Source organism: Ursus arctos, unplaced genomic scaffold, assembly GCF_023065955.2.
Source record: "Ursus arctos isolate Adak ecotype North America unplaced genomic scaffold, UrsArc2.0 scaffold_19, whole genome shotgun sequence".
Taxonomy (NCBI): Eukaryota; Metazoa; Chordata; class Mammalia; order Carnivora; family Ursidae; genus Ursus; species Ursus arctos.
The window spans coordinates 52,813,810-52,839,007 of NW_026622863.1; the positions used below are offsets into that span (position 1 = coordinate 52,813,810).

General features: G+C 45.0%; 1 protein-coding gene across 1 annotated transcript in view; it reads left to right on the top strand.

The window, feature by feature from the left end:
- LOC113248909 (olfactory receptor 10A7-like) overlaps window positions 1–24,991 on the top strand; it is a 43,481-nt gene extending 18,490 nt beyond the window's left edge. The window contains exons 2-3 of the mRNA XM_048224111.2: window positions 13,244–13,412; window positions 18,388–24,991. Coding sequence (XP_048080068.1) covers window positions 13,356–13,412; window positions 18,388–19,401 — 1,071 coding nt within the window. The 5' untranslated portion in view covers window positions 13,244–13,355 and the 3' untranslated portion in view covers window positions 19,402–24,991. The remainder of the gene's footprint in view (window positions 1–13,243; window positions 13,413–18,387) is intronic.
- Window positions 24,992–25,198: the final 207 nt, after the last annotated feature.

The following is a 25,198-nucleotide window of genomic DNA, read 5'->3' on the forward strand; positions in this document are numbered from 1 at the left end:
TCTCTCATTGCTGTATAGTATTCTGTTGTATGAATATACCACCATTTATTTAAGTGTTCTGTTGCTGAGCGTGGCAGTTTCTTACAAAGTTACCCATCCACCTATCCTATGGCCCAGAAACTCCACTTCTTGTGGGGGGCGGGGTGATGGTCCTAGTCTGGGTCTTGAAAGGGATTGGGGTTACACAGGCATATACACTTGTCAAAACTTATCAAAAGTTATCTGGGCATTTTGCTCTGGGTAAATTTTACCCCCTAAAGAAAAAAGAAAAGATCCTCCAATGAATATTGAGCTCTAGTTGGCAACGTGCATGCGGAGATTCTGGGGACAGCAGGCTAGTGACTGTAGCTTACTTTGAAATGCACGCAAGTTCAAGATGCTCTCACGGTGGAAACAGGGATGGAGACGTTCATAGACGTGTTGTGAAGCCAGTTGGTCACTTGTTCCTTGTATTCTCTGTATTCGGAGAGTGACGAGGGCAAATAAAGCTGCATGCCAGAGAGTGCCTGTGGAGACGGGGCTATTAGACAGGTGATCGGGCTTTCTGAGGATCCGGTGACACTCGGCGTGAGGTTCGACTAAAAAGAAGCAGCCAGCCACGTGGAGGGCTGGAGAGCTTCATGATGGAGCCACACTTGTTTTGGTATAGAAGTTACATTTCTGGTTTTTTGAAATACTCCAGTGAAATCAGCATCCGGAGAGACCCTGTGTGTGTCCAGGGGCTTGCAGGGGGCTGCATGTCCCCCGCAGAGTTGCAGAGGCCAGTGTGGAGGTGACTTAGGAGTCCCTGCTGCAGCTTGGGGTGCATCTGCCACATGCCTGTGTCCCTTGGGAACTGCCCCATTCTTACGGGTCCCTCTGGGCTCTGGATCACAGTATTCTGCCCCGCCTGGCTGCAGTGAGGGCTCGAAGCCCAGGCTTGGCCAGTCACAGCCTCCCACCCCTCGGTGACCTCCGGTGGTTCTCAGCACAGGCAGGACACAAACGCAGCTCATTCTGTCTTTGCTGGAATGGACTGGAGGGTTTGGGGGTCCTGCAGCTTCTGTTGGGGTTGGGGAGACGTTAGCCATGTTTCTTTGTACCTGGAACGTGAGAGATTATGTGTAATGGACACATGGATATGGGTGATAGAGTGGTGGAGAGGTGGAGGGGACAGAAAGTGGAGGTGCGTGAAGAGAGACGAAGATAGAGACAGAGGACAGATAAAGATCTGGAAGGCGGGACCCCTAGTTCTCCCTAGCATTCCATTCTTTCGCTTTCTTTCTTTGATTCTGTGACCTCCTCCGTTCTTCTCAGTTACGTGATCCAGAAAATTCCTTTTCAGCCTCAGTCTATTGGGCTGCGTTTTGGTCCCATTTGCTGCTTAAATAACCCTGCAGTTTTACCACCAAAGTCCACCCCAAATCCCTCCACCTTTCCCCCTCTCACCTGCCCTGTGCACACCTGCCCCTGTGCGCTGTGCCCTCCAAAGAGCCGGCAGGGGGAACCTTCAGCTGTCGAGCGCGGTCGGACTTCCATGCAGACTGTGGGAGAGGACAGTCGGGGCTGCAGTAGCCCAGCACAGATGACATAGTGTCTCTGGCTCAGTCAGCGCATTCCTCCCTGGGCAAGTAAGGAAGACTCCCAGAGCGGGCCGTGAATAGAATGATAACTTAGGCCTTTGGTACAGAGACGTAGAACCTTTTTTCTCCTACCACCCTCTTCTTTCCTGGTTTATTTATTTATTTTTAAAGATTTTATTTATTTATTTGACAGAGAGAGCACAAGCAAGGGGAGCAGCAGGTGGAGGGAGAGGGAGAAGCAGGCTCCCCCGCTCAGCAGGGAGCCCGATGTGGGGCTCGATCCCAGGACCCCGGGATCATGACCTGAGCCGAAGGCAGATGCTTAACTGACTGAGCCACCAGGCACCACTCTTTCCTGATTTATTTATTTATTTATTTTTAAAAGATTATTTATTTATTTATTTGACACAGAGAGACAGCCAGTGAGAGCGGGAACACAAGCAGGGGGAGTGGGAGAGGAAGAAGCAGGTTCCCAGCAGAGGAGCCTGACATGGGGCTCGATCCCAGAACGCTGGGATCACGCCCTGAGCCGAAGGCAGACGCTTAACGACTGCGCCACCCAGGCACCCCTCTTTCCTGATTTATTAGTACCATATCAGGATGCTTTTGCCTGCAAGTAACAAAATCACAAAGAAAATCAGCGTCTCCTTGACTCATGGCTCCCTCCTCCAGCTTCAAAGCCAGCAATCGCATCACTCAGACCTCAGCTTCTGCCTTCTTCTTGTCTCTGATTCAGACTCTCCTGCTTCCCTCTTTCCCGTATAAGGACACTTGTGATTGCATTGGGCCCACCTGCAGAGATGACCAGAACCAGTGATCCCAAGATTTCTGGCTTCCACATGTGGTTGTACCATCCCCAGATACAGGGACTGTCAAATCCACCCAGCAAAGCCTCCAGGAGCTTGCTGCAAGGGGGAGCACACTCCAGGAGAGCCACGGCGTCACTCGGCAAGAGAGAATCAGGAGGGCTTCTTTTAGGATTGGGGCTTGTGGGGCGCCTGGGTGGCTCGGTCTGTTAAGCATTGGACTCCTGGTTTCAGCTCTCGTCATGATCTCAGGGTCATGAAATCAGCCCCACTTCAGCTCCATTCTAAGCGGGGAGTCCGCTTAAGATTCTCTCTCTCCTTCTCCCTCTGCTCCCTGCTCCCCTTTCTGCGTGTGCTCTCTCTCCAAAAAAAGAAAAAAAAGATGAAAAAGAAAGGATTGGGGCTTGTGCTGGATGCTTCTAAGGAGAACTTAAGAAAACAGAGCAGAAAGGCAAGCAGGTGCTAGTACGTATCTTCCTTCCTGTCCTCCTCCCCCCTCTGTTCCTTCAACACGTCTACTTGGCACTCTGCAGTGGTTTCTTTCGTGTTTGTGCCCGAGTTTGTGGCTGCAGAGGTAGTGACACTATGTATCGTCCAAGGCCATACAAGGTGATAAAGCACCTGCTTCTTGGGGCGCCTGGGTGGCTGTCCGTTGAGCATCTGCTTTCTGATCAGGTCCGGGGTCCTGGGATTGAACCCTGCCCTGGGCTCCCTGCTTGGCGGGAAACCTGCTTCTCCCTCTCCCTCTGCCCCTCCTCCCTGCTTGTGTGCGCTCTCTCTCTCTCTCTCTCTCTCTCTCATAAGTAAATAAATAAATCTTAAAAAAGAAAAAGCTCCTGCTTGTAACTCCACATCCTCCTCCTTCCCTCCCTCCCTCCTCAGAGCCTGGAGGTCCTGCTGGGAGAAGCCCAGACCAGTTACAAGGAAGCACTCAGAGAGGCCACGTGTAGGGGTTCTGGCCATAAGCCAACAACCCACACACAAATGTAGACCCTTCCAGATCCTTCCAGCTCCCAGCCATAGTATCACTGCCAGCTTCAAGTTTTCCCAGCAGAAACCCCAAGACATCACAAAGCAAAGGCAAACCATTCTGCTGTGCTCTGTCCTAATTCCTGACCCAAAGACTCAGGAGGATGGTAACAGGGTGGTTTTATGCCCCGAGGTGTGGGGTGGTTTGTCAGGCAGCACTAATCACCCAAGCGGTGGCAGGCCCCTCTTTGCTACTAGAGCCCTGATCCAAAAGGCAATTTGCTCAGGGAACCAGGGACTCAGCCCAGGGAGATGGTTAGGATTGCATTAGCCAATTAGAATTACCCTTTACTCCTTTGCTGGGGATTGGTTTAGGGGTGAGCACGTGACCAATCTGGCCAGTGAGATGTAATGAGGAGTCTCCTGTGGCTCCAAGGAAAGAGTTTCCTCCACATGGAAAAGAATGAGGCAGAAAGAGGGGCTGCATTCCTCGCTTTCCCCCTCCCTCCCTCCCTTTGTTCTTTTGGATATTGTCTTGTGAGGATGGGGCACTGGCAGCCATTCTGTGATCATGAGGGCAAAATCTAGAGACTCATGGAGAAGCAAATCTGGTATCATTAATACATTGAATTTTCTAATTTGGAACTACTCATCTATGGTCATTTTGTTATATGAGGTGGTAGGGTTGCCAGATTTAACAAGCGGAAGTGCAGGACCCCCAGTTAAATTGGAGATACACAAACTTTCTAAAAAGTATAAATATTTCCCATGGCTGTATTTGGGACATACTTATTCTGAAAAATCATTGGTATAATTATGCTTCAAGGAAACTTTGTTTATATGGATTAAATTTATATCGATATAAATTTAAATTGATAGAAATTTAATTGAGTGTCCTGTGTTTTATTTGGCAACGTTATTTTTTTAATAAAATTTTTTATTATGTGATATTAGTCACCATACAGTATATCCCAAGTTTTTGATGCAATGTTCCATGATTCACTAGTTGCGTATAACACCCAGTGCACCATGCAATACGTGCCCTCCTTATTACCCATCACCAGCCTATCCCATTCCCCCACCCCCTCCCCTCTGAAGCCCTCAGTTTGTTTCCCAGAGTCCATAGTCTCTCATGGTTCATTCCCCCTTCTGTTTACCCCCCCTTCCTTCTTCCCTTTCTTCTCCTACCGATCTTCTTACTTCTTATGTATTTGGCAACTTTAAGAGGTTTCAAACCTATTACTGGTTCTAGAGGCAGTAGAATGTCATGGATATAGGTTCTCTGGAGCAAGGTGAATCCAAATCCCACCTCTTCATTTTACTGCCTACGTGGCCTCAGGCCAATTACCTATCTGTGATTCAGTTTTCCTGGGGATGATGATAATAATGATTATGATAATCAGCCCGTAGTATTGTTATGAGAATGAAATTGAGATGCATAAATCTTGTAAGGTGTGCCTGTCCCGTGTATGTACAGTTTAAGTGCTGGCTGTTATTATAGCAAAGTAGGTAAGCGTGTGGGATCTGGCATCAGACATCCAGGCTTAAAACCTGGCTCAGCTCCCTCCTATCTAGCATGAATCCAATACCTTGTGTGTTTCAGTGTTTCTTTCTTTCTTTCTTTTTTTTTTTTCTGTAAAGTGGAGGCACTAATAATAACTATCTCGTGGCCTTGTTGCTAGGATATCCTTTGTAACACATGAAAAACTCTTAGTGCCTGGCACACAGTTCAGTTATTATTGCTTAAGCCACTTTTAAAATAGTGATTCGATCAATTTGTTAGTTAATTTCTTAGGCTTTATATTTTAGAGTAGTTTTAGGTTCACAGCAAAACTGAGCAGAAGGTACAGAGAGTTCCCGTCCACCCTCTGCCCCCAGACAGCCTCCCCCCTCATCACATTCCCCACCACTTACTACAAGTGATGAGCCTGGGCCATTGACACATTATTGCCCAGAAGCCACAGTTTACATTAGGGTTCAGTCTTGGTGTTGTACATTCCAGGGGTTTTGATAAATGAATACTGACATGTGTCTATCATTACAGTATCGTACAGAATCGTTTCACTGCCCTGAAATTCCTCTGTGTTCCTCCTATCTGTCCCTCCTTCTCATCAAGCCCCAACAGCCGCTGATCTTTTCTCTCTGTGTTTGGCTTTCCCAGAATGTTATATCGCTGATATCACACAGTACATAGCCGTTTCCGATTGGCTTATTTCACTTAATGATATGCATTAAGGTCCATGTCTCTTCATGACTTGATAGCTCATTTCTTTTTAGCACTGAAAAATATTCCACAGTCTGGATGGACCACAGTTTATTTACCCCTTCACCTACTGAAGGACATCTTGGTTGCCTCCAAGATGGGGCAGTTAGGACTAAAGCTGCTATAAACACCCCCCCATTCCTTTTTGTGTGTGTGTGGACATAAGTTTTCAACTCCTTTGGGTAAATATCAAGAAGTGCAGTTGCCAGATCATATGATAAGAATATATTTCATTTTATAAGAAACTGCCAGCTGTCCTCCAAAGTGGCTGCACCGTATCGGGTTCCCACCGGCAGTGAATGAGAGTTCCTGTTGCTCCACGTCCTTGCTGGCATTTGGTGGTGTCCGTGTTCTGGATTTGAGGCATTCTAATACGTTTGTAGTGGTATCTTGTTGTTGTTTAATCTACATTTCCTTGAGATATATGATGTGGAGCATATTTTCATATGCTTATTTGCCATCTTTACATCTTCTTGGTGAGGTGTCCATTAAGGCCTTTGCCCATTTTTATTTTTATTATTTTTATTTTTTTTAATGATTTTTTTATTATTTTAGTCACCATACAGTACATCCCCGCTTTGCCCATTTTTAAATTGAGTTTTTCTTTTCTTATTGTTGAGGTTTTTTATTATTATGTTCAGTTAGCCTCTGTATAGTACATCATTAGTTTTGATGTAGTGTTCAATGATTCATTAGTTCCATATAACACCCAGTGCTCATCTTCCCTCCTTAATAGCCATCACTTGGTTACCCCCCCTCCCCCACTCCCCTCTGAAACCCTCAGTTTGTTTCACAGGGTCCCTAGTCTCTCATGGTTCATCTCCCTCTCTGATTTCTCCCCCTTCTGACTTCCCTCCCTTCCCCTGTGGTCCTCCATGCTATTCCTTATGTTCTACATATGAGTGAAACCATATGATAATTGTCTTTTTCTGCTTGACTTATTTCACTTACCATAATCTCCTCCAGTCCTGTCCATGTCAATGCAAATGGTGGGTATTCATCCTTTCTGATAGCTGAGTAATATTCCATTGTATATATGGACCACATCTTCTTTATCCATTCATCTGCTGAAAGGCATCTTGGCTCCTTCCACAGTTTCACTATTGTGGACATTGCTGCTATGAACATTGGGGTGCATGTGGCCCTTCTTTTCACTACATCTGTATCTTTGGGGTAAATCCCTAGTAGTGCAATTGCTGGGTCGTAGAGTAGCTCTCTTTTTAACACCTTGAGGAAACTCCATTCTGTTATCCAGAATGGCTGTACCAGCTTGCATTCCCATCAACAGTGTAAGAGGGTTGCCCTTTCTCCACATCCTCTCCAACATTTGTTGTTCCCTGTCTTGTTAATTTTTGCCATTCTAACTGGTGTAAGGTCGTATCTCAATGTGGTTTTGATTTGTATTTCCCTGATGTCTAGTGAATGTTGAGCATTTTTTCATGTATCTGTTAGCCATTTGTATGTCTTCTTTGGAGAAGTGTCTGTTCATGTCTTCTGCCTATTTTTTGACTGGGTTATTTGTTTTTTGAGTGTTGAGTTTGAGAAGTTCTTTATAGATCTTGGATATCAGCCCTTTATCTGTAATGTCATTTGCAAATATCTTCTCCCATTCCGTGGGCTGCCTCTTAGTTTTGTTGCCTGTTTCCTTTGCTGTGCAGAATATTGTTATCTTGATGAAGTCCCAAAAGTTCGTTTTTGCTTTTGTGTCACTTGCCTTTGGAGACATGTCTTGAAAGAAGTTACTTATTGTTGAGTTTTAAGAGTTCTTTGTATATTGTGGATAGCAGTCCTCTATCAGATGTGCCTTTTGCAGTATTTCCTCTTAGTCTGTGGCTTCTCTTCTCATTCTCTGATTTAAGCCACTTTTAAAAGACATTTGCAGATGAATGCGTTCTTACAGAGACAGGGAAGTACTGTACTTATGTTTGGTGAGATGTCCCACTATAGCACCCTGTCCTCCTTTGGCCAGGGGGTGGCCCATCTATTCCTTCTTGTGCCTCAAGGGTGGAAAATGTTCAGAGTCAACTCATCACAAAGATTCCAGAAGAGAATCCTTTAGTATTCTTGGAATTGTCTCAGTTATGTGCTTTCTGAGATAACATGATTGGACTTTTCCATAGATTTTACCAGCTGCCTCATACAATTCCCATAGTTTCAATATTTTTGCTTAAGTTAGCCATTTATTGATTCTGTCAACAAATCTTTGTTGAGTGCCTACTATATGCTAAGCACTATTCTTAGCACTGGGGATACTATAGTGAACAAAACAGACCAAAGCTCTATAGTCATGGAACTTACATTCCAGTGGGAGAGTCATATAATGTACAAAATGTATGAAGTACATGGCATGTTTGATAGTGATAAGTGCAATGGAGAGCAGGGTGGCTTCAGGCATGGCTGGATCTAGCAGCTTCAGTGATAGCAGGCTATGAAAGCTGGAAAGGGAATAGGGAATGCCTGGGTGTTTTGCTCTGTGCCCATAGATATGTAAAGGGATTTGAGTCCAAAGAATAAGGAATGGCCCAGGAGACTTGACTTTTCATACATTGAGTGAAAAGGACCCAAGGAGTTAAATCCTGATAATTTCAAGGCAGAAAGAATAGCAAGGTTGAGAGCATTAGAGTGGAAAGGTAGAGAAGGGGGATTTCTTGCAAGGAGTACGCAGATTTTAGGGGGTCCTCAACTCCTGCTGATAGAGACATAGAGGCCTGGGTTTCCTTTGCTCCTGACAGAGTCAGTTGCTGTTGCTTGCAACCGAAGCCTTCTAACAGCCACACAGCTGTGCTGCACCAGGCTCTGTGCTGGACACTGAGGACATTGAGATAAATCAGACACAGACCCTGTCCCCAAGGAACTCCAGCCTAGAAGAGGAGCTAGCCCATGACACATCAACTTGGCTCGCAGAGCATCCACTGTGTGCCAACCCCAGTGACAGGTTTCACGTGTGTCACTTACTTAATTCTCATCCTAAACTTCATGAAAGGAACTCAGAATGAACCTAAGTCAGATCATGTCCCTTGCTAAGTTAAAATTCTGCAATCATTTCCCATTGTAACAGAAATAAAATCCCCCCAAATACAGACATTTTGCCATGGCTCCTGACCTTATCTCCTGCAAATGCCCTCCTTCCTCAGGATCCTGGAAAAATAATGACAAAATCATGATGATGATCATCACCACCATCTTCATTTCCATCCTCACCATCCTCATCATCCTCACCGTCATCATCTCCATCATCACCACCATCATCCTCATCATCATCACTATAATCCTCACTATCACCATCATCACCATCCTCATCACCATCACCACCACCACCATCATCATCATCATCACCATCATCATCATCATCCCCATCACCACCATCATCCTCACCATCACCACCACCACCATCATCATCACCACCATCATCACCATCACCACCATCATCACCATCCTCATCCTCATCATCATCATCTCCACATCTTCTCCAGCATTTGTTATCTCTTCTTTTTTCCCCTTATTTTTGATGATAAGCATCATAACAGGTGTGAGATGATATCTCACTCTGGGTTTGATTTGCATCAGGGAAGGCAGGCTTTCATTTTAACCTGTCTGTCCACTTGCCCACCAGCATGGCCGCATCAGTTTGTGCACCTGCCAGAGCAGTACAAGAGGAACTGTTGGTTCACACCCTTGCCAACATCAAGCACCCTTGCCGTGGAGAGGTATATTCCTTTTCAGCTGTGTCATGGAGAGAGGGGGTGGACAGAATGGGAGGGCCATGCCCCCACTGCTCGTGGGTGGACACAGAGGGTAGATAATGAGCCCTGGTTCCGAGGTCTTCAGGGAAAATGACAACCTCAAGGTCCCTGGCCAGAAGTTTATATTTGTTGAGCCTGCCTTCAGCCAAGTTTCTGAGCTGTGGATGCACTGGTTGCTGAGAGCCTTCTTTGGGAGTAGAGCATCTTTTGGTTATTCGGGGAGAAAAAGGATGGTTCTCTGAGGATCTGACGGGGGGCAGGAAGTGTGGATGCCCCTGCTTTGCTTTCTGAGTTGGTGAAGTTCATTGGGCTTCTGATTCCTGCTTCATCCATCAGAACAGGGTGGCTGTAGGAGCAAGGGGGTGGGGCGAGGGGACCACTGGGTCATGTAGGCAGACTGACCCTCTCTGAGCTTCACCTTTTCTGGTCCAAAAATGAAGAGCATTGGCTGATCTTCTAGAAAACTTTACATCCCATAACTGTAAAATAATTCCTCTCTCCCTCTCTCTCTCTCCTTCCCCTCCTTCCCTCTGTCCCTCCTGCCCTGTTTCCTCCTTCATCCCTCCACCCTTCCTCATTCTCTCAATCCTTTTTCACCATAACTCATTTAAAAAGATAAAACAAGCCCAACACTGACTCACAAAGATGTCCATTGTGGCATTCTCTAGAGTTCTAAAAAAATCAAATACAACTTGATTGATCACAGAGTAATGATGATAGTAAGACAGCACACATCAAATGCTCACCATATGCCAGGACCTGTAGTAAGAATTTTAATGCATGAGCTCCATTCGTTCCCACCACAAACCTTTGAGGTAAGTACTTTTACTCACTTCATTTGGTTGGCAAAGAAAGCTTCCTCATGTCACTTATGTAACTTAGACTTCTTTAAATATTATTTGCCAACACCATATGACAAGGTATTGCACGCTAATTAAAATCATAATCATGAATATTTTTATTAATATGGAAAAATACTCCATGGATGAAAAATGCTAAAATGTAAAATATGATTGAAAACAAATTTTGTTTTCAAAATGAAATCTACACCTATGTATGTATGCATCGAACATCCATGAGTACGATCTATGTGGAATTACAGGTAAATTTTCATAAGCCTAATGTTTTCTGATTCTAAAGTGTAAACTCCCTCCCAACTTGAAGGTATATAATGGACCACTCCTCATGACCCCCGTGCTGCTCTTTCTGCCCACGTGTCCTGTCCCTGTGCTTCAATAAAACCACCTTTTTGTACCAAAAAACAAACAAACAAATAAATAAATAAAATAAAGTGTGAAGTGAAATTATAGTAGGAGTCAAATCATATAAACCATTTCATGTATGTAAAAATCTGAAAGATATAAGGCCAAACTATAAATCCTGGTCATCACTTTGAAGTGGGATGTGAAGTTTCTGGGGAATTCTCTGTTTGTTTTGTACATACTTATATTATTTCAAATATATTTAATTTTTTAATTTTATTAAATTGTGGTAAAATACACACGACATAAAATTTACCATCTTAACCATTTTAAGTGTACAGTTCTGTAGTGTTAAGTATATTCACATTGTTAAGCAACCAGTTTCCAGAACGTTTTCATCTTGCAAATCAAAACTCTGTCCCCACTGAACAGCTCCCCATATCTCCTTCCCACGGAGCCCCTGGCACCCACCACTCTGCTTTTGGCCTCCATGAATTTGCTTCCCCTGGATACCTCGTATAAGTGGATCAAATGTTTTTATAGCAAGTATGTTTGTTTGTGAAGGGCTTTCATTCCTTCTTCAGTGTCTAAATTTCTGTAGAAGCAAAATTTTCACAAGCAAAATACATGTCCATGGACAAAATTAAGAATGTCCCAAGGATGTATGATGACAAATATCTCTTGCGTCTCTGACCCCCAGTGACTCTTCAGAGGCAGCCACTGTTGGCATAATCATTTATATCTTTCCAGAAACATCCATTGCATATATATATGTATGTATAGATGTATATATAATACATATATGTAATCTCTTCTGCTATTTATAGAAATTATAGCATATTCTCCAGTGTCGTGCACCTTGTTTCTACATTTTATTTATTTATTTATTTATTTATTTATTTATTTATTTATTTTTAATAATAATTTTTATTATGTTAGTCACCGTACAGTACATCCCAAGTTTTTGATATAAAGTTCCATGATTCATTACTTGCGTATAACACCCAGTGCACCATGCAATACGTGCCCTCCTTAATACCCATCACCAGCCTATACCAATCCCCCACCCCGCTCCCCTCTGAAGCCCTCAGTTTGTTTCCCAGAGTCCATAGTCTCTCATGGTTCATTCCACCTTCTGATTACCCCCCTTTCTTTATCCCTTTCTTCCCCTACTGATCTTCCTAGTTCTTATGTTCCATAGATGAGAGAAACCATATGATAATTGTCTTTCTCTGCTTGACTTATTTCACTTAGCATTATCTCCTCCAGTCCTGTCCATGTTGCTGCAAATGTTGTGAAATCGTTCTTTTTGATGGCTGAGTAATATTCCATTGTATATATGGACCACAACTTCTTAATCCAGTCATCTGTCAAAGGGCATCTCGGCTCCTTCCACGACTTAGCTATTGTGGACAATGCTGCTATGAACATTGGGGTGTATATGGCCCTTCTCTTCACTACGTCTGTATCTTTGGGGTAAATACCCAGTAGTGCAATGGCTGGATCATAGGGTAGCTCAATTTTTAACTTCTACATAGTAACACCATTCTTGCAGGAGGAGCTATGGAGTTTTGGACTGTAAGAATACAACATAATGCATTTCCCTAGTCCTATCAATGGGCATTACGTTCTTTTCAATCTTCTATTCTTAGAAATAATGCCCAGTTCTAACTAACCCCACCACAGACCTTTGTGTGCATATGCACATCTATTCGGATAAATTCCTAGAAGTAGAATTGCGGGGCCAAGAGATTTCCTGAGTGTTAATGTGGGCAGATATTGCCACTATGCCCTCCCAAGAATTTGTTCCAGTTTACACAGCTACCAACCACGTACGTGAATGCTGGTGGGAAGATCTTTGCAATCATTGCTAAAATCTAAGTGGGGGGGGCTGGCATGAGAGATGATAAGCTCCCTGTCACAAGAGATATGTAACCAAGGGCTTAATAGCTGCTTGGTGGGGATGTTGTTGTGGTTCTAGAATCACAGAAGGGAAGTGGGTGAAGTCACTTGAAGAAACTAAAGATTCTGTAATTAGCGACCCCATCCATACTGTAGGAAATATAGTTCGCAGCCCATCAAATGTTTCCTGAGTCATCACCCTCAACACCTTTGTTCATGAAAGGCCAGAGACCAGGTCCCAGGCCTCTCACTGATTGCCCAGTGTCAAGAGAAATGTCAGGACTCATGTCTGGCAAGTGCCCAGATATCCCTAGAAACTAAGCTTTGCCCTTACAACGTGGCGGGTTAGGTCTTCTTAGTCCCAATTTGTTTGTGTGGAAGCAGAGGCTCAGTGAGGGAACAAAACTGTCCAAGGCCACACAGCTAGGAAGGGGCATCTGGGATTATTCATTTGTAATAGTAACAATGATAACTACTACTGAGCTCTTACTAGATGCCAGACCGTGTTGTATTGATGAATCTAGGTTTAAACTACCATCACCCCATTTTACAGGAGATGAACCTGGGGAATCTATTAATAGTATATGAATACATTTTCCTTGAAAAATATTAAATTTTTTACAGGGAAACGAACATCTCATTTCGCTAAAACCCACATATGTCTTCTCTGCCACTACCTGGTGGTGTGTTTTTCCAAGCTGGGTTTTACAATGGGCATTGTCTCTGACATGCAACCTCACTGGATTCTCATGACCCTGAAGATGGGCCTTTTTTCAAAAAATTTTCTTTCTCCCAGTTTCTTCACTAGGAAATGGAAGTTCAGAGAGGCAAAGTCTCCTTGCCCACCGTCACATGGTCAGAAAAAGGTGGAGCCTGGATTTGAACCCCGCTCTGTCTGAACTCTGCTCATGATCTCATGGTTCCAAGGGAGTGGAGGCCGTCATTCTCACTGGGTGAGCGCAAATGTGAGTACTCCATGGATAATTTCATCCTCCAGGACTGAGGGAGGCAAGAGGAGGAGGTGTTCTGTGGGGCTTGGGGGAAGTAGGACAAGCATATGGGAGGGTACTAATGTGTTACTTTATAAACTAGTATCTACTGTGTGTAGAGGCTGCATAGAATAGAGCTTATTCCAAAGCCGGACACTATGGGTGCAGAGCCATGCTTTTCCAATTACTTGGGCAAACTTTCTTAACATCTCTGGCTTTAGTTTCCCCGTATGGGAAACAAGGAAGATATAACAACAGCATTTCACACAGTTGTCATGAGTGCCCAGGTAAGGTGAGCAATTCTTATGCCCTCCTCTTACTACAGAGGAGGAGATGGGAATTAGCAGAAGTTAACTCAGCGTCTCTCCAGGTAAGCTCGTTCCATCCATGACTTTGGAAATTCTCTCTGTCCTGACGATGCCCAAATGTTTATCCCCACGCTGAAGCTCTCATCTGAACCCCACAACTGTAAACCCAATGGTCTCCATGACAACCCAACTAGGGGCTCTCACAGAGCTCTCATGCTTGTGTCAGGGCTGGAGTGTGGACTGGGTAGATGGAAAGGCTTGAGTGTGAATATCTGGTCCACTGCATACCAGCTGTGCAACTTTGGGGAAGTTATTCAATGTAAGAGGGCTGGTTTCCTCTTGATTTTGAGCAAGACAGTTATATTCTCTGGGCTTAGTTTTCTTTTTTTCCCCTATTTTATTTATTTTTTCCAGCTTTATTAAGATATAATTGATAAATAAAATTGTATATATTTAAAGTGTACAAGGTGATAACTTGATATAAGTATATATTGTGAAATGATTACCACAATTAAGTTAAAACATCCATCATCACCCACAATTACACTTGTGGGTGTGCGTTGTAAGGACACTCAACGTTCACTCTCTCCGCAAATTCCAAATATACAATACAGTGTTATTAACTATAACCACCACGTGCATATTAGATCCTCAGAAATTACTCATATCTAAGAGGAAGTTTGTACCCTTGCCCGACATCTCATTTCTTTTGATTAATTAACTACTTGATTTGAGAGAGAGGGCATGAGCAGGGGGAGGGGCAGAGGGAGAGGGAGAAGCAGACTCCCCACTGAGCAGGGAGCCCAACACCGGCCTCCGTCCCAAGACCCTGGGATCATGACCTGAGCTGAAAACAGGCACAGAGCTGACTGCGCCACCCAGGTGCCCCCAACTTCTCATTTCTGCGTGCTCCCGGCCTCTGACACCCACCATTTCACTCTGTTTCTATGAACTCAACTTTTTTTTTTTTAAAGATTCCATATATGGGAATCTGCCTCCAGCTCAGGTCATGATCCCGGGGTCCTGGGATTGAGCCCTACATCGGGCTCCCTGCTCAGCAGAGAGCCTGTCTCTTCCTCTCCTGCTCCCCCTGCTTGTGCTCTCTCTCTCTGTCTCTCCCTGTCAAATAAATAAATAAATAAATACTTAAAAAAATAAGATTCCACATATAAGTGATGTCATACAGTATTTATATTCCTCTAACTTATGCATAATGCACTCTAGCTTCATCCGTGTTGCCCCAAATGGCAGATTTTCCTTTGTTTTTTTTTTTGTGGCTAAATAATATTGCATTGTATATGTAATACATATATTATGTGAGATATATGTCCTATATATCACATTATATATATTTATACATTATTTTATATATAATATATATTTTTGTATGTGTTATTATATATATATATCTGTCACATTTTCTTTGTCCGCTTATAAATCAGTGGACACTTAGGTTGCTTCCGTGTCTTGGCCCCTGTGAATAGCGCTGCCATGTGGGGCATTGTATGGGGGTGCAGATGACTTTGAGAGAGTGATTTCACTTACTTCGGGACACTTAGATTCTCCGAGTTTCGTTTTCCTCATCTGCAGTTCTGAGACTGCGGTGTCTTAGGGTTTTGACTATGAAATCCACCTCCAGATGAAAATATGAAGCTCAGAGGAAAACAGGCGTCTTGCTGGCATTGCAAGGTTAATATAGGGCACACGCGGAGCCTCAGCGCTTACTCCCCAGCTCCAGCCCCCCTTACTGCGCCGTTTAGCCAGCTGCCACACGGCCGAGCTTGGCATGAGTGTTGGGCTGCCAGCGTGAGGCTGGAATGCGCGGGCAGTGAGTGAGCTCCTGGGGAAATTAGAAGAATGTGTTTAAGGGGAGGGGCATGGTGAGAACTGAGAGCAGATCCTCTCCTTAGCTATTCAACAGATATTTTTTTTGTGCTTATTTTTTTTTATTTTTATTTTTTTTATTTTTTATGATTTTTTATTATGTTAGTCACCATACAGTACATCCCCGGTTTCCGAGGTAAGGCTCGATGATTCATTAGTTGTGTATAACACCCAGTGCACCATGCAATACGTGCCCTCCTTAATACCCATCACCAGTCTATCCCATTCCCCACTCCCCTCCCCTCTGAGGCCCTCAGTTTGTTTCCCAGAGTCCATAGTCTCTCATGCTTCATTCCCCTTCTGATTACCCCCCTTTCCTTATCCCTTTCTTCCCCTACTGATCATCCTAGTTCTTATGTTCCATAGATGAGAGAAATCATATGATAGTTGTCTTTCTCTGCTTGATTTATTTCACTTAGCATTATCTCCTCCAGTGCTGTCCATGTTGCAGCAAATGTTGAGAACTCGTTCTTTCTGATAGCTGAGTAATATTCCATTGTATATGGACCACAGCTTCTTAATCCAGTCATCTGTTGAAGGGCATCTCGGCTCCTTCCACGATTTAGCTATTGTGGACAATGCTGCTATGAACATTGGGGTGCATATGGCCCTTCTCTTCACTACGTCTGTATCTTTGGGGTAAACACCCAGTAGTGCAATGGCTGGATCATAGGGTAGCTCAATTTTTAACTTTTTAAGGGACCTCCACACTGTTTTCCAGAGTGGCTGTACCAACTTGCATTCCCACCAACAATGTAGGAGGGATCCCCTTTCTCCACATCCTCTCCAACAATTGTTGTCTCTTGCCTTGTCTATTTTTGCCATTCTAACTGGCGTGAGGTGGTATCTCAATGTAGTTTTGATTTGAATTTCCCTGATGGCTAATGATGTTGAACATATTTCATGTGTCTGTTAGCCATTTGTATGTCTTCATTGGAAAAGTGTCTGTTCATATCTTCTGCCCATTTTTTGATTTGTTTATTTGTTTCTCGTGTATTGACTTTGAGAAGTTCTTTGTAGATCTTGGATACCAGTCCTTTATCTGTAGTGTCATTTGCAAATATATTCTCCCATTCCGTGGGCTGCCTCTTAGTTTTTCTGACTGTTTCCTTGGCTGTGCAGAAGCTTTTTATCTTGATGAAGTCCCATAAATTCATTTTATCTTTTGTTTCTCTTGCCTTTGGGGATGTGTCATGAAAAAGGTTGCTTTGGCCGATGTCGTAGAGGTTGCTGCCTATGTTCTCCTCTAGAATTTTGATGGATTCCTGTCTCACATCGAGGTCTTTCATCCATTTGGAGTTTATTTTTGTGTATGGTGTGAGAGAGTGGTCAAGTTTCATTCTTTTGCATGTAGCTGTCCAATTTTCCCAGCACCACTTATTGAAGAGACTGTCTTTTTTCCACTGGATGTTTTTTCCTGCTTTATCAAATATTAGTTGCCCAAAGAGCCGAGGGTCCATTTCTGGGTTCTCTATTCTTCAACAGATATTTTTATACTTCTGTGTATGCCAGACGCTGACCTAGGTCCTGGGGAACGTAGCTATGTACGAGATAGATGTCCAGCCATTCAGTAAAGCCAGGCTTCGTGTTAGGTGCTAGGGAGAAAATCACGGGCGAGACAGACGTCCGCGCATGCGATAAATGTTGATGGAGCGTCTAATGCAAGCTTGACAGGACGCCGGGTGGTGAGATGCCATTATAGAAAAGCCTTGCCCCGCTTCTGAGGAAGGCATCCCTACGTTCCGTTCCCCCACGGCAGCGTGATGTCAGAGAACAGGTCTGATTTTCCTATTCATCCCCAAATCCCAGCTCAGTGCCTGCTCCAGTGCCTGGTGCAGGGACTTATTCTCTCTGGCTAAATAAGTGAGTAAATGTGGGGGCCATGCCTCAAGGGAGCCTGAATGCCCTGACAGCACATTTAAGCTTCCTGTTGTATGTAACAGGAGTATAGAAACAACTGCAGGATGTGGGCTCATCTGGATTCATTTAACAAACACTGATGCCCGTGGAGTTGGTATGTGACCGTCCCAGTGCCCAGAACCTCGTGTGTTGTATCATTTATTCTTCACAAAGAACCCTTGTGAGAGAGAAGTTATAGCACACATTAGATGGAAAGGTGTCTAGTCCCCTGGTACTCACAGTCTGTAGAAGGAAATAGATTATTGAAGAAAAAGTAGTCAATTTCATTTCAAACTGTGTATAGAGCAGGGGGTGGCTGGTTACATCCTGAAAAGGTGATATTTGAGTGGACACCTGGAGGATGAGAAAGGTGCAACCATACCCACAGCTGGGGATACCCTACTGTGCAAGTGCAAAGGCCCTGGGGTGAGAGGGAGGTCTTTGAAGCTGGACTTAGTGAGCGAGAAGATCAGAAGATGGGGATGGAGATGTAGCCAAGAACCAATCCTCACAGACCTTAGAAAAGGAAACCAGTGATACAAACAGTCAGGGAACAGCATCTCAAGGGGCTGGGCTGGCAAGTGCAAAGGCCCTGAGGCAGGACCAGGCATTGTGGACGCAGCTCGGTGGAGAAGAGGTCAGAAGGTGGATGGGCCGGGCCAGTCAGAACCTCGTGGGCCTCGTACGGCCCCGGGATCTCTTTCCATGCTCATGGGGGGCATTCAAGGAGGACCCAGCATGAGCTGATTTGCCTTTTGATAAGACGCCTGCCCTATTCCGCTCAGCGCATGTTGGGGAGACAGAGCCCGGGCGGGCACAGCTCTGCTCTTCACGCCTCTCCTTACCTCTTCCCCTCCCAGAGGCTCCTTCGCCCACCCGGGTCCATGCCGGCGGCCTGGGCTCTCCAGGGCGCCCTCGATGCCCCACCGTGCGCCAACCAGAGCTGCACCCCACGCGACCTGGTCCTGCTGGGCTTCGCGCATGTGCCCACGCTGCGGCCGCTGCTCGCCGCGCTCTTCCTGGCCACGTTCCTGCTCACGCTGCTGGGCAACGCGCTCATCGTGCTGCTGACCGCCCTGGACCCGGTGCTGCGCTCGCCCATGTACTTTTTCCTGCGCCACTTGGCCCTGCTGGAGATCTCCTTCTCGCTGAACATCGCGCCCCGGCTGCTGGTGACCCTGCTGCGGCCCGGGCAGGGCGTGTCCCCCACGGGCTGCGCCCTGCAGCTGCTCTTCGTGCTGTCGTGCGTCACGTCCGAGTGCTTTCTCCTGACCGCCATGGCCTGGGACCGGTACGTGGCCATCTGCAGGCCCCTGCGCTATGGGGCCATCATGACCCCCCGGCTTTGCCACCTGCTGGCCGCCACGTGCTGGCTGGCCGGAGTCCCCGTGTCGCTGGTCTTTACCGTCTGGCTGTTCAGCTTCCCGTTCTGTGGGCCACGTGGCATCCGCCACTTCTTCTGTGACATCGCCCCTCTGCTGAGTCTGGTGTGTGCGGACACCAGAGTCTTCGAGTCCAATGTGTTGGCGGCCACAGTGCTGGTCATCATGGTTCCCTTCTGTCTGATAGCCATGTCTTACATTGGGGTCTTGGTCACCGTGCTTCGGATGCCGTCAGCCACAGGGCGCCACAAGGCCCTGTCCACATGCGCCTCACACCTCATCGTGGTGATTCTGTTTTACGGCACCACAGGGGTCATCCACTTGCGACCCAAGGCCAGCTACTCCCCAGAGAGCAAGCAGGTGGTGTCCCTGTCCTACACCCTGGTGACCCCCATGCTCAATCCCCTCATCTACAGCCTTCGGAACAAGGAGGTGAAGGCTGCCCTGGGGCGTGTGTGTTGCCACCGCCAGGAATCTGGACCCCACGAATGACCTCTTCAGGAATTGTTGGTGGATGTTTGACAAGGATCTATGTGCAAATATGTGGTGCAGTACTCTGACTTTTTTCTGGGAAACTGTATGTTTTTCCTCTTGCAGTCATGGTGGTGCTGGTTCTTTCTGCCCAAGAAAAGGCTCATGACAGATAATTCAGTCCCTGATTACAGTTATTCGGTAGTGACGGACAAATGAACCTAATTTGGGTCAACAAGAGTGCATTAGTTAACAGGCGCCACAAGAATGCTGTGTGGAAAACCATCCTAGAACGTAGTGTATTAAAACATGTCGTTTATCGCCACGAATCTTCAATCAGCTGAGGGTTAGCTAATCTAGGTTGAGGTCATCTGGGTGGTTCTTCTGATCTTGGCTACGCTTGCTCATGCAAATGAGTGTTGACTGTCATAGACTTGGTTTAGCTAGTCTGGTGCTCACGTTTCCCCTCCTTCTCCTGGGACCAGAGCTCCGGCATGACTTTTCTCATTACAATAGCTGAATGAGAAGGCCCAGTTGTTCAACTGATTTTCAAAGCTTTGACCATGTCACACCCAGTAAGATGGCATTAGCCAATGCAAGTCACATGGCCATATCCATAGTCATGGGGTAAGGAAGTACACTCTGTCTCTTTGTGAGAGGAACCGTGAGGTTATATGACAAACGATATCAACAAATGGAGGAGTGAGTAGTTTGGGGCTTTAAAACTTACTTCAGAGAGCCAGACATTGTGATTTTTGTTCAAACTTCTCTTTGTTCATAGCTGTTAAGGGTTTAAGCTTGTAGATGCCATCAACTATCTGTTCTTTAGCAGGGGAGTTCCTGCTTGGTAATGGAGTCATTGCAAAGAAAATCAGAACCAATGGTAGTGGATGGGGGAAAGATGTGGTTCTAATGATTTTATTGAGTTCCTGGATCCAGCCATGCCTGAAGTCTGTTATGCCCTTGGGAATTCCTTTTAGGTGAACCAGTAAATTTGTCTTTTACTTAAGCCAATTTGGGTTGGTGTTCTATCCCTCTCAGTTCCCTGATTTACTGATCTCTTCTCTAATAATTAGCCTGGTACATGAGTGACATTATTTCTTCTCTCAAGCTCAGTAAGAATATTTTTTTGAATAGAGTTAAATGTATCAGAGGAGAAGTTTCTTCCCTTTAGTTTATGCTCTACTTTTGGAGGGATCTGGCTTTTCTAGAAGACAAACCTGGATTTGAATTGTCACTCTTTGTTTTCGTGGTTGTACAAACTAGGACATGACTTCTCTGAGCCTCAGCCTTCTCATCTGTGGAGTGGGAATAATAACCATACTTACCACATGGGGTCGTTACCATTAAACAAGGAGATGCGTGGAAGCACCTAGCACAGTGCTTGGAATGCGGCTGGTGCTCAGTTAATGGTCTCCATTCATTATTCACATAGATGTCCTCATAGATTAGAAATCCAAAGCTCTATCTTCAGGAGGAAGCATACTATAGTATTCCCAGGAGGCTGGATTTGGCATTGGGGGACTTGGAGTTCAAGTATGGAATGAAATCCTTCAATGTGGTTGTTGGACAAGTCTCTCTGAGGCTCAGTCTCACCCTGTATAAATGGGAAAGGGTTTGAGGAAGAACCCCTGTCCTGCCACCACCCAGGATTATGGTGGCGATCTAATGAGACAACCACTATAAAAATGTAACTACTGTGTTTTCTCCTTAATTTGGCATCAGACAACAAACAAGTGTGTATTGAACATCAACTATGTGTCAGGCACCTCTCAAGGGCCCCAGGACACTGTGGTTAATAAGATAACATAGTCTGGGCCCTCGTGACCTTTCAGGAATGCGCAGCATTTTCTTAAGATGTGGTTCAGAAACACCTGGGGTGGTTGTTAAGCATGGAGATGCCACCCCCAATGTGGGGCCCCACCCCGATCTACCAAATCAGAAACTTTGAGATCACAGCCCAGGAATATGTATTCACGAAAAAGTGCCCTGTGTGATTCCAATGTGGAGATGTGCGTCTACTAGTCTAGCAGATGCCTCCTTGGTAGGGAGAGGACAAAGAAGGTGAACACATCAATCCCAAAGCAAACACTAAAGGGAAAGTGGTCTAGAATCTAACCAAAATCTTTCTTGAAACTCTGAGGTCTTCACCACTGAAATCTGCTCAAACTACTTCTATGGACGGTTATGACCAAGAACCTTAGTTCTTGGAATATAGAAGTGGTCATTGGGCCATCAACCTTGTGCCCAGTACAGCTGTGTAAAAGCTGAGCCTCCTGGTATCAGATAAGCCACCACATTCCTCAGCCACAGGGCATCTCTCATGACATCTGTTGATTTTCTTGCTGTGCACTCATTCCCCGTTTTCCCAGTAACTGTGTGTGGATTTGTCTTTGGGAAGCTACCTGTACCTACTCCCTACAGTCTCTTGTCTTTGGCAGTATGATGGAAGTACTTCCCTCTGCCCTCACCACGTATAGGGTGTTGGCTTGATATCCCCAAACTCGGCCATTCCTGCACTTGCTCCCTGGAATTGGATCACTGAGTGAAACAAGCACTGAATATGGAACTGACTACTCTCTGTGGTCGGCCTGGTACTTCTTATCCAGTTTACCAAAACTGTCCTGGTCCATGATCCTAGCAAAATATGATTCTTCAGCAATCCCACAGTCTCCGGCCACTTTCTTGGCTTAAGTGATCCAGAGTTAGCTTCTCTTTTTAGTGACCAAAGGACTTAAAATGATACAGCATCAGCCCCAGTTTCCCTGCCTGACCCTGCAGTTCTGTTTGGCCTGGACCCAGTGGTTGCCAAGGTCACTTTACAATGGTCTTCTCAAGAAGATGTCCTTGGGGTTTTTGTCCTTCTCACCATTGTTTCAGGTTCCTCTTGAAAATATGACCCAATCACGACTGGATTTAAGAAGCTCGTGGCCTCATAAACCCTGAGTTTTAAGCCCTAGTCTCTACCTCAGACCTTCCAACAACCAAAGAACACAACAAACCCTTGGTTACAGGCCACCATTCTCCCAGATCCCTCCTCTTACCTCCTGTCTCCCCTATCCCTGGTTGTATCATGAGAAAGCCTTCTGAAGTTAAGTCTATATTTTATGAGAACCAGAATTTTCTAGGAAGTGGGAAGCAGACCTCTATTCTACCCACCCCTCATCATCTAACATTCCTGGAGTATGCACTTTGAGTCAAGCCCTGAGCTTGCCTCTGTGAATACAGAAAGAAAGGACGAGTTTCTTCTTCTCAAATACCTCTTTGTAGTTGAGGATGCATAAGACAAAAAAAAGTTATAATTTAGTATGAAAGGTGTAGTAGCGCACTGAGTCATTATCTAGAACATTGGGATGGAGATGAGCTAGTGTGTATTGAGTATCTACTACGGGTCAATCACCACACTGGACATGTGACACGTATTTGCTAATATAATTTTTAAAAGATGTCTTGGTTTAATACCTGTCTCATGGTAATAATATTATTGCTTCCATCTGCTGGGTATTTAATTTGCACTGAGCTCAGAGACTTACATGCATTAAGCAATTTTATCCTCTCAATGACCCTGGGAGGAAGGAAGGGTTATCTTATTTTATAGGGAGGTTCATTCTTCTAATCCATGAGCATGGAATGTTTTTCCATCTTTTTGTGTCTTCTTCAATTTCTTTCATAAGTGTTCTGCAGTTTCTAGAGTAGAGATCTTTTACCTCTTTGGTTAGGTTTATTTCAAGGTTATCTTACGGGGAGGTTCAGAGACAAAGTAAATCATGAAGGTTCTGCAGCTATTGAGATTTGGGTCAAGAGCTGAATATCATCTGTCAGGCTCCAACTCTGCAGAACATTTCCACAACCTCACTTGGAATGCGAGTGTTTAACCAACCCTGACCAATTGCCTACCGTGGTCCCAGAAGTAATTCCATCACACCGTACTGTTTTACCAGAGAAGGGAACTAATTCTGTGTGGCTAGAGAAAACAGAGGGTTCAAAAATATTTTTCGAAGACTGAAGTTGCATATGAAATTTAACGGGTTGAATTGGATTTCATTGTGAGGAAAGGCAATCTCTTGTCAGAAAGAATAGTTTGGGCAACGTTCCTCAGGAGTCAATGTACTTTAGACCTCTGGATGTGTGTGTGTGTGAGCAAGGATAAAGGTGTGGAAAGATTCACACAAGTATCTTCAGGTTGGATATAAAGGTTATAGTGATTCTAATTGTCGAAAAATATACATAGCATAAAATTTGCCCTTGTTAACCATCGGTAGGCGTACCGTTCTCTGGCATCAAGTACATTCACGCTGTTGTGCAACCATTACCACCACCTGTCTCCAGAACACTTCATCTGGAAAAATGGGAGCTCTCTACCCGCTAAACACTAATTCCCCATTCACCTCTCCTCCAGCCCCTGGCAGCCACTATTCTACTTTCTGTTTCTGGGAATTTGACTACTCTAGGCACCTCGTATAAGTGACATCACATAGTATCTGGCCTTTTGTGGCTGACTTATTTCACTTAGCATAAGGTCTTCAAAATTCATCTGTGTAGTAGCATCTGTCAGAATTTCTGTCCGTGTTTTGCGGAGAGCTGAGCTCCATTCTGTGCATATACCACAGTTTGCTTATCATTGCCTCCATCCACGTACACTTGGGTAGCTCCCATCTTTTGGCTTTTGTGGATGAAACTGATCTGAACACGAAGGTGCAGATACTCATTTCTGCCACTACTTTCAATGGGCAGCATTGTCTTAGCCTGCAGTCTCTCCTGGAAAGTCCTGTCCTGTGGTCCTCAGATGCATTAGCTCTTCTCAGAGCAAGTTATGAACCTGTGTTTCCATAACCAAACTTATCAACCAAAGGCAGGAACAGTTTACCACTCATCCTTATACCCCAGGACCCAAACACAAGACAGGCATTGGGAATAAATCACTCAATGCACGATGGCCTGAGCTGAGGGTGGCTCCGAGGCTCCTCCTCCCCTTAAGCCTCCACAGAGTATCAGTAAGTGTTTTTCACACCAACTCTTCTCCAAATCTGCAGAGACCAGGGCAAGTCTCTGAGGTCCAGAGCTCCAATTTAAGCCGGCCTCCCTGCCTCCTTCTCACTGTGGGGAGAGTCAACTAAGCAACTTAGAGCATCCAGAACCACGAAGAGAAACAAGGGTGGGAGGAGTGGATGCCTCATTCAGGACCAGGAACGGCTCCTTCCAACATGGACTGAAAGGTGACTCTCCTCTTCGGCATCTCCTCCTCCGGGTAGCAGCTGAATGCACCCGAACATCTGAGCCTCTTCCAGGAGCAGCATCAGCAAGAACGGATCTGAAGCTGTTGTCCTTCAGCCATCACACGAGGAGACCAAATGTTATTCTTGGGGGGTGAGGACAAAGACCAACAGAGAGAGACTGTCTTTTATAGAATATCCAAAGCATATCAGGTACCAGTTCTGAATACTTAAGAAACAGTAACTGATGTAACCCTTAGTACTTATCCACACAGTGCTTATTAATTTACAAGGCAGAATTAAACGAATTGAGTGACTTTCCTAGAGTTCCCCTCCTTGAAAGTTCTTGAACACTTTGAGGCTAAAACCAGTTTGGTTCGTGCCCATATAGCCATCACTTTGGCGCAGAAAGCCCCTTACTTAATAAATAGTTACCATTAAAGACTGTCAGCCAAGGGTCTGTCTTCTGAAAAATTCTGAGTTTCATTTAGAACAAAAGGATTGAAACCTACTTCTGTATAACTCTGAGCTCAAGCTTTAACCACAACACTATGTTGCCCCTCTTCTGACAGTGGGGAAATTGTAGAGTTCAGAGGAGAGATGGT